Source organism: Otolemur garnettii, unplaced genomic scaffold (genome assembly GCF_000181295.1).
Source record: "Otolemur garnettii isolate 467f Iridium unplaced genomic scaffold, OtoGar3 scaffold00043, whole genome shotgun sequence".
NCBI classification, from domain to species: Eukaryota; Metazoa; Chordata; class Mammalia; order Primates; family Galagidae; genus Otolemur; species Otolemur garnettii.
In genome coordinates, this window is record NW_003852438.1 from 7610287 (window position 1) to 7627071 (window position 16785).

The following is a 16785-nucleotide window of genomic DNA, read 5'->3' on the forward strand; positions in this document are numbered from 1 at the left end:
CCTGGCTTTTTTTTTTTTTCTTTGGTTGCAGCCATCATTGTTGTTTGGCGGACCCGGACTGGATTTGAACCCGCCACCTTAGGTGTATGTGGCTTGCGCCTTAGCCACTTGAGCCACAGGCGCCCAGCCAGTAATAACTGCTTCTTCAAAGGGAATATCAAGTCCATAGGTAGATGGTTCTGCAGGACATGGCACCTATATCCCACCGTGCTCCTTGTCAGTTCCTACCTAACGGGCACAGAGCAAGGTTGTGAGAATGGGGGGGGGGCATTGAAGAGTGGCTTTGGGACAGACAGAACTCAATTTTAATTGTGTCTCTTACACTTTATTTTGTGTTTTACCTAACCCTTAGCTCATCATCAGTAGAATGAAGCCACTGTTCTTTTTATCCATTCTTCTATTCCATCCAGGTATATGGTAAGCATTGAGTCTTCACCACCCTGCTGCTTCTCCTCTTAGTATTTCTCTGATCACCAATTACAAGTGGATCTGAGCTAAGGCTACATTCAGAAAAGGGCTGGTCTAACTGGCTTCTTATGCTCAGAATGGAGGTGACAGGACTCTCCTTTGGTTACAAGTTGGAATGGGTTAATTCCTCTAGACTGTAAGCTGCCTTGCCTTTAGAGTGCATTCTCACCTCCCAGACCTCTCAATCTTGGCTTTGGTAGTAGGTTTCTACACTGTCCTTTCTTATCTTTCTTTAGGCTCCCATGTGCTCCTGACCACAACACAATGAAGGTCACCACTGCCTTTCACTTCTCCTAAGGAAGCTCAGGCTCCCTATGTGTGTCACTTATCTACCAAACACCAGCTTCACAAAGCTTTTATTTTTTTATTTTTTGAGACAGAGCCTCAAGCTATCCCCTTGGGTAGAGTGCCGTGGCATCACAGCTCACAGCAACCTCCAACTCCTGGGCTCAAGTGAGTCTCCTGCCTCAGCCTCCCAAGGAGGCTAGGACCACAGGCACCCGCCACAATGACCAGCTATTTTTTGGTTGCAGCCGTCATTGTTGTTTGGTGGGCCTGGGCTGGAGTCGAACCCACCACTTTAGGTGTATGTGGCTGGTGCCTTAGCCACCTAAGCCACAGGTGCCGAGCCTACACAAAGCTTTTAAAATCATTTCTCTCCTATTGGGAAAACTTAGAAGTATCTGCTGTTTCTTTCATTCTCTGGTGAGTGCTCTCGTGATGCCAAGGGCCCTTGTCTCCAAGGCAGTCACAGATTGAGCTCTGATTCCCATGCCTTCTGTCATGCTTTGTAATTTACAGAAATCATCCACTTTCTATAGGCCATCTCCCCCTGTATTAAAAAGTAGGGACAAGAATCTGCATTCCTTCTGTCTTAAAAAAGTGAGAGAGTAAGGAAGATAACAGACATGAAAGCCCAATGAGTTCCCAGGAGAGTGGACAATGGGACTTGTACATCAGAGCAGTGAAGCATCAGACATAACAGTGGTTCTCTTGATAGTTTAATGTTATATTTGCAGCATAAATAAGGCACAATATATGCCCGGGCAAGGGAGGGAAGGTAAAGGCATGGCTGGAGGGATAACTGCTAAGTAGCAAAGGGGAAGGAAGAAGGGACGGTTAGGGAGAATAGAGCGAAGCCCCTGCCTCAGCCCCGTCCCGGGAGATTGTGAGAGCCTGCTCACAGGAATCATGCTGAATTGGGTGGAGGGAAAAGGGATAAGATGGTTTTGTAACAAAATAGCCTGTAGCACTGCATCCTCCTACCTGTCAAAGGCCACCACCAGGGCCTGGAGAGACCAGACCCAGAGACAAGTTCCTTGATAAGATGGAGAGGTGTTGCTACATGTCAAAAATATATAGATAAACAGAGATATAATCATAGATACACACTGCTTTCTTTTCAATAGATACTGTGTCAGGATGCGGCAGCCTCAACTAATGGGCTGGGGCTCATCTCCTCCCTGCCTGAAAGGTGTGTGTGTATGGGAGGCATGGGACAGCTAAGGCTCCAGCTGGCCCTGAATGTAACAAAGAATGTGGAGTGATCAGTCTGTAAGAGAATATGGGATAACTCCTGTCCATTCCAGCATAGGGATAGGTTTTAGGGGTTAAGACTAGAAGAAAGACAAATCTAGATTTTGAGATCAGTGATGTGGTGGTTGTTTTAAGGGGAAAGGAGGGAGGGACTGGAAGAAATAGAAAAACGTTAGTGCTAAGGCAGAGGAAGGTATTTAAAATATCCTCAACACCCTGTAAGAATTTCCTAGCTTGACCCCCAAGGCAATGGTTCCCAAACTTTCCTGTGCATTAGAATCACCTGGAGTGCTTACTAAAACCTGTCCCCAGAACTTCTGACTCAACAGCTCTGGGATGGAGACCAAGAATGTGAATTTCTAACAAGCTCCCAGATGACAGTGATGTTGATATTGCTGGTCCTGGATCATATTCTGAGAACTACTGCCCTAAGGTAAAGTCAATGAAGCTAGTGCTCATAGCCACTTCTCACAGCTACAGACCTTACTCATAGTAGCTAATGCTACTGAGAGATCTCTGTGCCACTAGCCCTCCATTAAAAATTAAAATAAACTCTAGTAGCTATGATACAAACCTGAATCTATCAAGGACCTAAGCTGCTTTCACCTGCCCTATTCTCCCCAGTCTTTTCTCATTCTGGGGTAGGACTTTATCCCAAAGAGAAGACAATTCAACTGGTACAGGGAGTGGGAATGTTTGCTAGCAGCCGCCTAAGCTCATTCCTGCTGGGTTACCATCCTGGGGTGGGTGGGTGGAAATTTACACCTGTGTGCACAAGCATGTGTGCAGACAGAAATCAGTTCTACACCACGAGAGGGAGGCAGGGCCAACCAGAGCCAGTCAGAGCTGTACTGGGGCTGAGAGGGTCCTCTAATCTGCCTTAGGAGTCTCACCAGTCCAATTCTGTTGCACCCCCTCTACACCTGTCAAACATAAGTCTAAAAAGAGCAGGAAGAGCGTATCAACAAAAGTATATGTGACATAGCTCAGAGGACTGGAACCCAAACAGACTGGTTATGAAATTAAAAAAAGAAATAATGCATTTCCTTCCTATGTATACAATGTACAGTATTAATGGAAAATAATGATTTGGGGATGGGAGGGAAGATTAAAACGAAGGGGGATGTGGGTAAGGAGAGCTGACCTAGGGGCTAGCACCTTCGAGGAGCCTCTCAGTGTGGCAGAGGGGAGCCTGGGAAACTAGAGGAGGAATTTGTGGGTGTATGCTTGGTGGTTCAGGATGTATACAGGGCCTGGTTATGGTTAAGCACCCCATCTACTAGGATGGGTGCTGCTGGAGGGCAGTGAATCAAGAAAGGAGCTGTCTACTTCTAGTTTAGGACTGTTTAGAAAAAAAAAAACAGCAAGCAAGTAGGTGAATTTCTTCTCAGCGTTTTGGCTACAATCAAGTGTGAGGAAAGGAGCTGAGAAGAACAGTATGGCTAGGGAAGGCAGCAAGGTAAGGGTCAATTGGCCCAGCTCCTGCTTAACCACTACCTGCATTACATAGTCTAGTGCTCAGGGCCAACGTGAGGACTGGAGGTTGAAGCTTTGAAGCTAGATCTGGGGAGTACAACCCACAGGGGAAGAGCAAGTAAAGGAGGTATGGCTTTTGCTACCCTCTCTAGTAGTATGGGAGGCTTTCTCAGACTTTTCAACTTTAAGCCAGGTTTCTTTTAAGGGAATGAGGCAGAAAGTGTTCAGACAGAAGACGTGGTTCTGACTCCTTTCTCTATGGCTCTGGGCACCCAGTAGCTAGCTGTGTCTGTGCAGTGGGTGGGAAACCTGAGACCTGCACTCACTCAAGGTAATCCAAGACCCTCATCCCCTCAGCTCCTTTCTAAAAGTGTCCTCTAAAGAGGCCACAGTCTCTAAATTAGAAAGGGCTCAGTGATACCCTTTGTGTTGTGTGGTCTAGAAGAGCCTGAAAGACAGAGATCGGGAGAGAGTGACCACATGGCTGGCAGCAATCACAAGGTTAGAGACACTTCCCCTGACTATAAGACAAGCTTCAGAGTAAGCAAATGCTCTGCCTTCTTAGTCAGACTGAGGACCAAATCAAGAGCTGCCTGGCGGGGGGGGGGGGGGGAGTTCTGTCCTGCCTCGTCCTCATTTCAGTGCTGATTCGCTACTATAGTTCTGGCAGTGGTCCTCATTTAGGTCCCCTATACCAACTTCCCACTAATGAATTAAGGACTCAGAGAATTTGACATGGAGGCTAAGAAACTAAAAAGACTCTCTATGTAAATTAGTCACTCAAGCCACAGGTGTGACTAAAAAAAAAATTAGTCACCTAACACATGGCATGGATAGATTGGCAGGGTATGGAGGCAGTGACAAATTGATTCTTAAACTTTAAAAACACTTGATGGAAGGGGGAAGAAAAAGAGTCAAGGGTCTTATGAAAGCTCCTTAGGAGCGATAAACTCAGTCAAGCCTTAGGGCAAGGTTGCTAGTGGGAAATCAAGATAACAAAATATGAAATAAAAATCTAAAGTGAGTGAAAATTCCAGGGAGCAGCATCTAAAGGCAAGGTCCTGAGCACAAGTTATGGCTGTGAATTTTCAAAGTGAAGACCCTGGAGGTGAGAACCTGCATAACATTTGTTAGTCTGAGTCACCTCAGAGCTGTTCCTGTTGGGTACCTTGTTTTCTCTCTCACCTTTGACTTCACTAGGTATGGCTTGCTCAGCACTGGCTCTGAAAAGCATGAGGGGAAATTTAAAAAATGTAAAACATGTCCCCTGGTTCAGTCTATCACTCTAAGGAATGGGAATCTTACAGCTTAGAGCATTTTGGAAGACAAAATAAGCAAAGACTTGGCAGTTACTTTGTATGTATAGACAGATGTAGGAGAGAGAGAGAAAAGGACATTCTAGGCTTGGGCAGATGGTAGAAGGTGGCTCTGGGACAATTGGAAGAGTTTCACACTGAAGTACTATTAAAGCTGACCTATCTATCCACAGGCCTCTGGCTTTGGATTGCTTCCTATGGCCATGGTAGTTACTGCATAGTTCAGAGCCAAGGGAAGATGAGACATCCTAATGGGGAAGGAAGAGGGACAAGAGGGATGAATTTCTCCCTCTACAATCCAATGCTTCAAAGTAAGAATAGTTGAGAGCAATAGTCACCAATTTCCTAGGCAGGCCAGACTCTGGACTCCTCTGCCAAGATCAGTACTACCCCTGACCTCTCCCCTTCCTCCTTTCATCCACTCAGGACCTTGGCTCTGATGCTCTGGAATCCTGGAGCTTATTCTACGGAGAAACATTGCACTTACTGGGCAGAGGGTAGAAATAAGTTGAGGAAGCTCTACAGCCAGTGGCTAGACTAGAAACCTGGGGAAAGAGAAAGAACGTAGTCCAGATGGTGATGGGGTCTTGTGAATTCAAGATCCCAGCTCAGAAAAGAAGACAGATGTGTGAGGCAGAGAGATGGGGTAGAGCAAGGGAACTTAATAGTCCCCTATGTTACAGCTTCCAGGAGGGCTGCATCTGAACTAGTTACAGGAGAGAGACAGAGGCAGTAATGTGGGCAGGGCAATGAAGAGGAAGAGGCAAGAGCAGAGAGAAAAGATGACCAGAGATGACAATATGTATGCTTTGGCCACTTTATGATATAATGGAACAAACTTTAAAGTACACTGGTCCTGTCTAGCCTGATGATTAGAACTGAGGAGAATGGAGAGGAGGCAAGGAAATCAATCAGATCTAGGTTCTTTCCTTTTTCCCCACCAAGAAATCTCTAATAATAAGGCCACAAGATGAGGAAAGACCCCACCACTAAACTGGGTAAAGAGACAAAATGAGGTACTCAAATAGCTCTGGAAATAGATGAAGAAGAATTAGAACTCTGGGGGTTTTGTTATTTCTTTTTGCTTGTTTTTTGGGTGGCAGGTAGGGGAAAGGAATTAAGCTTATAAAGAAGCTGGAAAATACCACTACTTCGTACATCAAAGGTAAACTTACATTCATCATAAGTGAATGTCTGAACTAGAATTTAGGAAGGAGAAAAGGGGACAAACAAGCAGCTACTGGAAGACAAAGTCCTGAGTCCGTGGGTGGCTGGGGTGGGTCAGTAGGCGATGCGCCATCAATCTAGCCTCCCTCTATCTGGCAGGAAGTGGCATGCTGGTAAGAAACAAGAAGGTAACAGCCATGGTTTAGTAGGAGGAGAGGGAAATGAGAAACCCCAAACCTAGAAGTGCAAGGGTTAGTGTTAAAAAGAGATACGTGTGCGTGGGGTAGGGTGATTGTTCGGACCATCTGAAAAGGCCTTTGGCTGTGGGTACATCAGAAGCCCCACCCTTGGGGGATGATGTATGAGACTCTAGGGCTTGGAGGCCCGCAGTACAGATGTCAAACATACATGACCACGTGACTGAAAAGCCCCACACACGTCCATTACTCACAACACACAATTTCACCCCTCCCCCCATATTGCCATGTCCGAGGCAGAAGGGAGGGGATAAGATGACATCTCTCTTGGCTCTTAGGTGGGCGAGCTCTGGCTGGGGACCTCTCCACCAGGGGAGGCATCATCTGCCCGCAGACTGGGACTGTGGGGTCATGATCACATGCGACTGTATTGGCATGGTCACTTCTGTCCTTTGGCTGGCCATCTGAGTGAGGACCGAAGTGGCTACAGCTTCAGCTGCAGAGCGAACACTGAGGCCATTGCTTGGGACTGTTGCTGAGCTGTGCTGAATCACAGGGGCTGGAGAACCCGTTGGCTCTGAGCTTTCCTTGGGGCTTTCTGCCAGGAAAGAGGGCAAAGAACAAGAGCAAGTGGTTAGAAAACAGAATGGAGAAACAGGCAGGACTACTTTCTGCCATAAATCTAAAGGAGTTCAAAGGAAAATGAAACCATCTTTTCTTAGGGAAAGCTCCCAGGAATCCTGGCTACTACATCATAAATAGGCTAGGTAGGAAATGGGAAGCAAGAACTAGGGCAAAATTAACCTATTTATCCCAATAAAGTAAATCCTCAACATGTTAGTTACATTGCCTGGGTTCTCGGTCTCTGCACAGTTCCTTACCCCTATATGAAACACTTTACCTCTTATTCATGCCTTTAGAGATGATTAAACTCTTTTTAGCTATCCTCTCTGATCAATTCCCAGAGGAATGAAATCATTCTACTGTTTTTAATGTTCTTTTAGCATATAGTTGTGCCACAGGTAAATTTGACAAATATCTAGCTTAAAATCAAATGTTGTTATAAATGACCAGTCCTTGGCCAAAGTTCAATTAACACATAAAACTACAAAGAAGTGTGTTAGACTTTAATTAGCTATTAAATAGCTTTAATTAGCTATTAATTAGCTAGGCATTAATGATTTAAAACATTATGAGCTATACCAGTTAAAGTGACAATAACATTTTACTACTAAACACAGATATCCAAGTTGCATGCAAAGGTGACTTCATGTTGCTCCTCAGTCAAGGCCTTTTATTAAACATCAGATAGCTTCTACAGCTGCTTAAACAGAGGGAGATGGAATAAGGGCAACTCCATTCATTGGTTGCATTTTTGACCTTTTGATAAATGCTTGAGTCTTCTTCAGGATTTAAATATTGCTTCCTCTGTGACACCATCTTTGTTATCCTCAGAAAACAGTTTCATCCTTTGTGTTTTGCAGTACTCATTCATCAGATATTTGCTGAGCATTACCCATGTACCAGGCACAGATGCCAAAGAGTAACATGGGAACTCCTTTCTCAGAAAGCTGCCCCAAACAGGGGCTGCTTGACTGGGATAGCTTGTCCTTAGCTCACTCATGGGTACATGACCCTGTGAGTCCCATTCTTTTCTTAGGGAAAGCTCCCAAGAATCCTGGCTACTATGTCATAAATAGGCAAGGTAGGAAATGGGAAGCAAGAACTAGGGCAAAATTAACCTAGTTTTTTTTTTTTTTTTTTTGGCTGGGGCTGGGTTTGAACCCACCACCCTCAGTACATGGGGCTGGCACCCTACTCACTGAGCCACAGGTGCCGCCCTAGAGATGGGGTCTTACTCTTGCTCAGGCTGGTCTTGAACTCCTGAGCACAAGCAATCCCCCGTCTCGGCCTCCCAGATTACAGGCATGAGCCACTTCACCCAGCTGTCTCAATTTGTCCTGTGTCCAGTACTTACCACAACATCTATACCACACGGCAGGACTAAATACGTCTTTGCTATAACAAATAATAGTTTAACGGATTGACTGTAGGTCAGAATTCTTGTAGGAACTAGATGGAAAACTTACAGTACACAGACTACATACTGTCCATATCAGTCCCTACTCTCCACTGCCCATCAACAGAATTTGAAACAGTTGATTTTTTTTTTTTTTCTTGAGACAGAGCCTCAAGCTGTCACCCTGGGTAGAGTGCAGTGGCATCACAGCTCAAAGCAACCTCCAACTCCTGGGCTCAATCAATTCTCTTGCCTCTGCCTCCCAAGTAGCTGGGACTACAGGCACCTGCCACAATGCCCGGCTATTTCCTGATTGCAGTTGTCATTGTTGTTTGGCTGCCCGCACTGGATAAAAACCCACCAGCTCAGGTGTATGTGGCTGGTGCCTAAGCCACTTGAGCCACAGGCTCCGAGCCTGAAACAGCTGATTTACAGAGCACTGCAGTTAGCTATTTAGGCTGCTTTTCTTGGCTGCTCAGTCTCACTCTCTTGTGGGTTCTTTCTCATTCCTTTGGAGCTCAGTCCTGGGACTTCTCTTTTTCTATCTAATCTCTTGCCCTTGGGGATTTAATCTAGTAGTTTAAAGGCTTTAAAAACTAACTATATGGGGCGGCGCCTGTGGCTCAGTGAGTAAGTAGGGCACCAGACCCATATACCAAGGGTGATGGGTTCAAACCCTGCCCTGGCCAAACTGCAGCAAAAAATAGCCCAGCATTGTGGTGGTGCCTGTAGTACCAGCAACTTGGGAGGCTGAGGCAAGAGAATCATCTAAGCCTAAGAGCTGGAGGTTGCTGTGAGCTGTGACAGCACAGCACTCTACCGAGGGTGACAAAGCAAGACTCTGTCTCTTTAAAAAAAAAAACAAAAAACTATTGACTCCCAAAGTTTTACCTTCAGCCTTTCCTCTGAAATGCAAACCCATAAAACCAGCCATCTGCTTGATACCTCCACTGTAAGCCTAATAGGCTTCTTAAACATAGCTTAACAAACAAACAAACAAACAAAAAAACAAACAAAAAAAACAAACAGGCTCGGTGCCTGCCACGTACAACAGAGCTGGTGGGTTCAAATCCAGCCCAGGCCTGCCGAACAACAAAGACAACTACAACCAAAAAATAGTTGGGCATTGTGGCCGGTGCCTGTAGTCCCAGCTACTTGGGAGGCTGAGGCAAGACAATCACTTAAGCCCAGGAGTTGGAGGTTGCTGTGAGCTGTGATGCCACAGCATTCTACCCAGGGTGACAGCTTGAGGCTCTATCTCAAAACAAAACAAAACAAAAAACAAACATAGCTTGTCCAAAGCTGAGGTCCTGATACACCACCCAGACCATTTCCTTCTCCACTTAGCCCATCTCAATTAATGACAACTCCATTCGGAGCTGCTTAAAACTTTGGCCAAAAATTCATGTGCAATGTTTGATTCTTCCTTTTTTTCACATATATCATCCCACTCAGCTATTATCAAACCCTGTCACTCTAGTTTCAAAATAAATCCTGAGGCTTGGTGCCTGTGGCTCAAGTGGCTAAGGCGCCAGCCACATACACCTAAGGTGGCGGGTTTGAATCCAGCCCAGGCCTGCGAAAACAACAATGACGGCTGTAACCAAAAAATAGCCTGGCGTTGGGGCAGGTGCCTGTGGTCCCAGCTACTTGGGAGGCTAAGGCAGGAGACTTGCTTGAGCCCAGGAGTTGGAGGTTGCTGTGAGCTGTAATGCCACGGCACTCTCCCCAGGGGGATAGCTTGAGGCTCTGTCTCAAAAAAAAAAAAAAAAAAAGTAAATCCTGAGTTCAACCTCTTCTTACCACTTTCACGACCACCATCCCAGCTCAAGGCTCCACCATTTCTTGCTTTTATTAATGTTACTATTATATATTTTTTGAGATAGAGTCTCTTTCTGTTCCCTGGGCTAGAATGCAGTGGCATCATAGTTCACAGCAACTTCAAACTCCTGGGCTCTAGCAATTTTCCTGCCTCACTCAGCCTCCCAATCAACTGGGACTAGATAGAGGCGTGTGCCATCACACTCAGCTAATTTTTCTATTTTTTGTGGAGACAGGGTTTTGCTGTTGCTCAGGCTGGTCTCAAACTCCTGGCTTCAAGCAATCCTCCCCATCTCAACCTCCCATGAATGCTAGGATTAGAGGCATGAGCCACTGTGCCTAGCCTTTTTGCTTGTATTATTGCAAAAGCTTCCTGGCTCAGCGCCTGTGGCTCAAACGGCTAAGGCGCCAGCCACATACACCTAAGGTGGCAGGTTCGAATCCCCAGCCCGGGCCCGCCAAACAACAACAATGGCTGCAACCAAAAAATGGCCAGGCGTTGTGGCAGGCGCCTGTAGTCCCAGCTACTTGGGAGGCAGAGGCAGGAGACTCGCTTGAGCCCAGGAGTTGGAGGTTGCTGTGAGCGTGATGCCATGGCACTCTACCTAGGGGGATAGCTTGAGGCTCCTGTCTCAAAAAAAAAAAAAAAAAAAAATCGCAAAAGCTTCCTAAGTGGACTGCCTGCTTCTGCCCTTGTGCTGCCAACATCTCTAATAGAGGAATCCTGTTCAAATGTAAGTCAGATCAGTCAAGTCATTCCTCTGCGGAAAACCCTGTAATGAAAGCCTCATTAACCTATTGTAATGGCTCTCAATATAGAGTAAAAGCAAGGGTCCACACTATGACTGATGAGACCCTATGTGAAATGCTCCATTACTGTCCCCACTTTATCTCCATCTACCCTCCAACCCTCTCCTCCAGCCACACTAGGCTCCTTGATGTTCCTGGAATATACTAGGCATGTTCCCTCCTGTGTCTTTGCATTTGTTGATCCTCTTCCTTGCAGTACTTTTCTTCCATATAAATGCATAGCTAGTTACCTTATTTTCTTCAGATCTTTATTCAAAAGCCACCTAATCTAAAATTTCAGTCTTGCTGCCAACATTTCCTATTACCCTTCCCTGTTTTACTTTCTCTTCTAGCATTTACGATTATCTAACATAGCATGTATTATAACTATTTATCTTGTTTATCGTTTATTTCACCTACTAAAATATAAGCTCCTCAAGGGCAGGGATTTAATCTAATCTATTTGGTTTCCTGTTATATTCCCAGCATGTAAACAGTGCCTGGCACAGAATAATCAATATCTGCTAAATGAATGAATATACCCTGAAGTAAAAATTAAAATTTAAATACAGATGTTTTAAATTGGTGATACAATTACTCTTTTCCTATAGGAACACATCTCTGAAATGATAAAGACAGTTAGTGGAAAAATAATTCAATATATCAAAACTTGATAGGCAGCATTTCTATGAATTTACTTAATTTGCAAAGGAAAACTAGCATTTATTAGCTTTATTGCCCATAGCAAATTATTCATAGCAATTTTCACTTCAGAATTGCACATGTCCTGAGCACTATGCTGGCCATTGCATTCTAGAACCATTTCATGTGTGCTCATAGCTTACAAACTGAAACATCATCCTATCATTAGAAAGAAAATTGTATTCTAAATCCCAATGCTGTTTATATCTTCTCTAGGCCCAAATAGTGTCTTTGGAATAAGAAACACCTGGATATAAGTCTCAGCTCCACCACTTTACTAGCTATGTGTCACCTAATCTGTGCAGTTTTCTTATGTATAAAGGTATATTTCATGAGTGAATAGGTACTCAATAAATGCTGCTACCCTTCATTCTCAACTCTAATAGATAATGAAGGTAACTACTGTTGTCAAAAACACCTTTTTTTTTTTTTTGTAGGACTGGCTACTCCTCAAGGGCTACTCATTCATCAGTCTGGAACCCCCAGAGCACTTGGGATGGGGTTACAATATTACAAACAGTTGAGACACTCGGGACACGCAGTTTACCAATTTGACTTTGCTTAGGTTGTGGGTCACTCACCTAAATAGCCTTGAGTCTTTTTCTGTAGTGCAGTGACTGGGCAGTCTTTATGAGCTAACAGTAGCTGTTTCAACTGAGCCACCTCATTGCGTAGTAATGTGACTTCATTCTGAGAAGGGTGGGAAGAAAACAGTTATTAAGAAAATTCATTCTCAGGTGGTGCCTGTGGCTCAAAGGAGTAGGGCGCTGGCCCCATATGCTGGAGGTGGTGGGTTCAAACCCAGCCCCGGTCAAAAAACTGCAAAAAAAAAAAGAAAGAAAAAGAAAACTTATTCTCCCCCAGTGGCTAGCCACAAAGTGAGGACAGAATGTTGCCTAGGTTTTCCGCCCCAAATTGGGACAAAACTTTTTTTGTTTTCCAACAAGGCTTTAGACAGCTCAGGGCCAGAAAAGTCATGAATTCAAGGACAGGGTTATACTGACAAGTAGGGATTTATAATAAAAAAAATTACTCCTATTTTGGATAAATTATTATACCCAAATCAATAATACATATGCTATTTGACCAAGAGAATCTACTTCTAGCGATCTATTTAACATAACTACTCATGTGCATGCAATGTTCACTGTAGCACTGCTGTTTAACAAAAAATTAGAACAATGTCAATATCCATACCTTATGATGTAACCACATTACAGAATATACTACTAAATACAACTATTAAAAAGAAAGTGGTAGATCCCCCATATCCATGGTTAGATCTTTAGGAACTACAGTTAACCAATTTATGTTAAAACAAACACACAATCCCTCCAACTCCTCCATAAAAACTGTAAATAAAAAATATTCAGACATACATATATGTTTAGAAGGTACACACCCAATTTATATACAGAGAAGAGAATGGGACTGGGAAAGAGATTTAGAAGGAACTTTGTTTTCATTCTATCCATCTCTGTGTGCATATTATAATAGAAATCTATTCATATGTTACCTTTGTACCTAAATATTTTAATAAATAATCAGAAGGGAAAATAACATTCAAGAGGATGTCTGCATTAACCAACATCGTTCTATTTGTGCTTGCAGCAGTCTTTGCTTTCCTTATTTTAGTAAGCTGCATTATCTAGGGCAAAAACATTTCCCTTGGGTGTTCCATGACCCCAGACAGATTCTACTGATGATTTAAAACAAGTACCCTGGAGTGCTTAATCTAATTTCCTTTATCCAAATGGGTTTAGGGATGACTGATTCTAGTAGAAGATTTGGGGGTAGTTGGTGAATGTCTTTCTCAAACCCTAGGGAAGAGATTTAACTCTGACCATTAAGAGGGTCTTTCTAACTTCTGTATCTGCCCTAATTAAAGAATTGCTATTTTCTATTACATTGTCCCATTTTTTTCTTATTCAATACCACTTTCCAGATTCAACAATCACCATAATCATTCAGGACCCACTCACACTCAGCTGAATGTTCTGAGACGTGAGTTCCTCTGCCTTCTTCTCTAGGGAAGACACCCATAGCTTCCGTTTTTGGCGGCAGCGGGAGGCTGCAGCGCGATTGCGCTCCAGAAAGCGCTGCCGTCGCTCATCTGGATCCTCGTCCACGGTACGCCGCCGTCGGCCCCCAGTACTAGGGGTGGGCTGGGCTGGTGAGACCTGTTAACCAGGGAGGAAGAGGAGTTCCTTTCTAAATCACAACTGACATTAAATAGATTAGGAAGGTCTGGTAAAGGGATGGACCACAGCAAGTCTTATCACTGTGTCCTTAAGCTGCTTTTTTTTTTTCTTAAGACCCAGCCTCCAACTATTCCCCTGGGTAGAGTGCTGTGACATCACAGCTCACAGCAACCTCCAACTCCTGGGCTCAAGCGAGTCTCCCGCCTCAGCCTCTCAAGTAGCTGGGATCACAGGTGCCCCCCACAATGCCGGGCTATTTTTTGGTTGCAGCTGTCATTGTTGTTTGGCAGGCCCAGGCTGGATTCGAATCCACCAGCTCAGGTGTTATGTGGCTGGTGCCTTAGCCACTGGAGCCACAGGCGCCGAGCCCCTAAGCTGCTTTTTTGCAGTTAGTTCATCATTCAGCCTCCCATGTCCTTGCATTCTTCTTAGCCCCATAGTTTGTTTGTTTGTTTTTTTTTTGAGAAAGAGTTTCAAGCTGTCGCCCTGGGTAGAGTGCCATGGCATCACAGCTCATAGCAACCTCCAACTCTTGGAATTATGTGATTCTCTTGCCTCAGCCTCCCAAGTAGCTGGGATTACAAGTGCCCACCACAACACCCGGCTATTTTTTGGTTGTAGTTGTCAGTATTGTTTGGCAGGTCTGGGCTGAATTTGAACCTGCCAGCTCTAGTACATGTGGCTGGTGCCTTAGCAACTTGAGCTATAGATACTGAGCCTTTTAGCCCCATAGTTAAACAAACTACAGTTCAGGTGGAAACTCGATTATTTCTGAGACAGACAAAATTAAACTAGGATCACTTTTAGTAGCTTAATAATAGGGAATCCTATATGCATGGTAATCAAAATGTGGGAGGGTGTCAGGGGAACTTTTAGGGAGAATGTAATAAAAAAGGTTGATCATCTGGGCAGTGCCTGTGGCTCAAAGGAGTAGGGCGCCAACCCCATATGCCGGAAGTGGTGGGTTCAAACCCAGTCCTGGCTAAAAAAAAAAATTTTGATGATCACTAATATGTACAAACAATTGCATGCTATAAGTTTTCAGAAAAGGAAAAAAATGCTTTTATTCATTACATTACCCATGAAATAAGGGCTTCTGTGAAGATAAAATTTAATTATTAGCAGTTATTAATCATCCTTAGCAATTTCCCTCTTTTGTTGTAAACAGAGAGAATGCTTAATTCCTTTACAAATTGGTAATACAGGACTACCCATTTTTCTTTTTTATTTTCTGAGTCAGAGTTTCCCTGTCACCTTAGGTATAGTGCTGTGGCATCATAGCTCACAGCAACCTCAAACTCTGGCTCAAGTGATCCTTTTTTTTTTTTTTTTTGAGACAGAGCCTCAAGCTGTCCCCCTGGGTAGAGTGCTGCGGCATCATAGCTCACAGCAACCTCCAACTCCTGGGCTCAAGTGAGTCTCTTGCCTCTGCCTCCCAAGTAGCTAGGACCACAGGCGCCCACCACAATGCCCAGCTATTTTTTGGTTGCAGCCATCATTGTTGTTTGGCGGGCCCAGGCTGGATTCAAATCCACCACCTCAGGTGTACGTGACTGGCGCTTTAGCCACTTGAGCCACAAGCACCAAGCCAAGTGATCCTCTTATCTCAGCCTCCTCAGTAGCTAGGACTATAGGTGCACAGAACAATACCTGTCTAGTTTTTCTATTTTTAGTAGAGACAGGGTCTTCCTTTGCTCCGGCTGGTCTCCAACTCCTGAGCTCAAGTGATCCACCTGCCTTGTTTTGAAACTGCAAGCTAAAGTCATCACTTAAGCACTTTTTTTTTTTGGGAGACTGAGTCTTGTTTTGTTGGTCTCGGTAGAGTGCCATGTCATCTTGGTAGAGTGCTGTGGAGTTGAGGCTCACAGCAACCTCTAAGTTTTGGGCTTAAGAGAGTCTCTTGCCTCAGTCTCCCAAGTAGCTGGGACTACAGGTGCCTGCCACAGCACCTGGCTATTTTTTTGTTGCAGTTGTTGTTGTTTAGCTGGCCCGGGCTGGGTTAGAACCCACCAGCCTTGGTGTATGTGGCTGGCGCCATAACCACTGTGCTATGGGTGCTGAGCCTATCTTCTCTTTTACTTAGCTGGTATGCATTCAGAAAAGGTGAACCAGGCTCGGTTCCTGTAGCTCAGCGGTTGGGGCACCAGCCACATACACTGGGGCTGGCAGGTTCAAACCCAGCCCCAGGCCTGCCAAACAACAGTGATAACTACAGCAACAATGACAACAAAATAGCTGGGCACTGTGGTGGGCGCCTGTAGTCCTAGCTACTTGGGAGGCTGAGGCAAGAGAATCTCTTAAGCCCAAGAGTTTGAGGTTGCTATGAGCTGTGATGCCACAACACTCTACCAAGGGTGAGACTCTGTCTCAAAAAAAAAAAAAAAGCAAACCTATTTTATAATAGTGCCCCAAACTTGGTACAAATGTGGAAAGGTAGACCAGCGTGGTGGCTCACACCTGTAATCCTAGCACTCTGGGACACTGAGGCAGGTGGATTGCATGAGCTCAGGAGTTTGAGACTAGCCCAAGCAAGAGCAAGAACCCCAGCCAGATTTCTTGACCTTTTAAAAGAGTGAGACTCTACCTCTTTTTAAAAAATAGAGACTAGTTAGGCATGTTGTGGGCATATATGCCAATAGTCCTAACTACTTGGAAGGCTGAGGTGGAAGATCCCTTGAGTCCAGGAGTTTAAAACTGCCGTGATCTATGATCATGCCACTGCACTCTAGCCTGAGGGGCAGCGTGAGACCTAATGTGCTAAAAACAAGACAAAATTATCATTGGAGGCCGGGCACAGTTGCTCACACCTATAATCCTAGCACTCTGGGCAGCCAAGGTGGGTGGATCACTTAAGCTCAGGAGTTGGGGCTCGGCGCCTGTGGCTCAAGTGGCTAAGGCGCCAGCCACATACACCTAAAGTGGTGAGTTCGAATCCAGCCCGGGCCCGCCAAATAATAATGATGGCTGCAACCTCCCCCCCAAAAAATAGCCAGGCGTTGTGGTGGGCACCTGTGGTCCCAGCTACTTGGGAGGCAGAGGCAGAAGAGTCACTTGAGCCCAGGAGTTGGAGGTTGCTGTGAGCTGTGATGCCA

The 16785-nt window shown here is 44.9% G+C and overlaps 1 protein-coding gene across 1 annotated transcript in view; it reads right to left on the reverse strand.

Annotated features, from left to right (window-relative positions):
• Positions 1–1452: 1452 nt before the first annotated feature.
• The window catches only part of ATF7 (activating transcription factor 7), a 115414-nt gene continuing 100081 nt past the window's right edge, over positions 1453–16785 (reverse strand). Inside the window, exons 10-12 of the mRNA XM_003790435.3 lie at positions 13475–13672; positions 12074–12182; positions 1453–6758 (exon numbers count right to left, since the gene is read on the reverse strand). Coding sequence (XP_003790483.1) covers positions 6541–6758; positions 12074–12182; positions 13475–13672 — 525 coding nt within the window. The 3' untranslated portion in view covers positions 1453–6540. The remainder of the gene's footprint in view (positions 6759–12073; positions 12183–13474; positions 13673–16785) is intronic.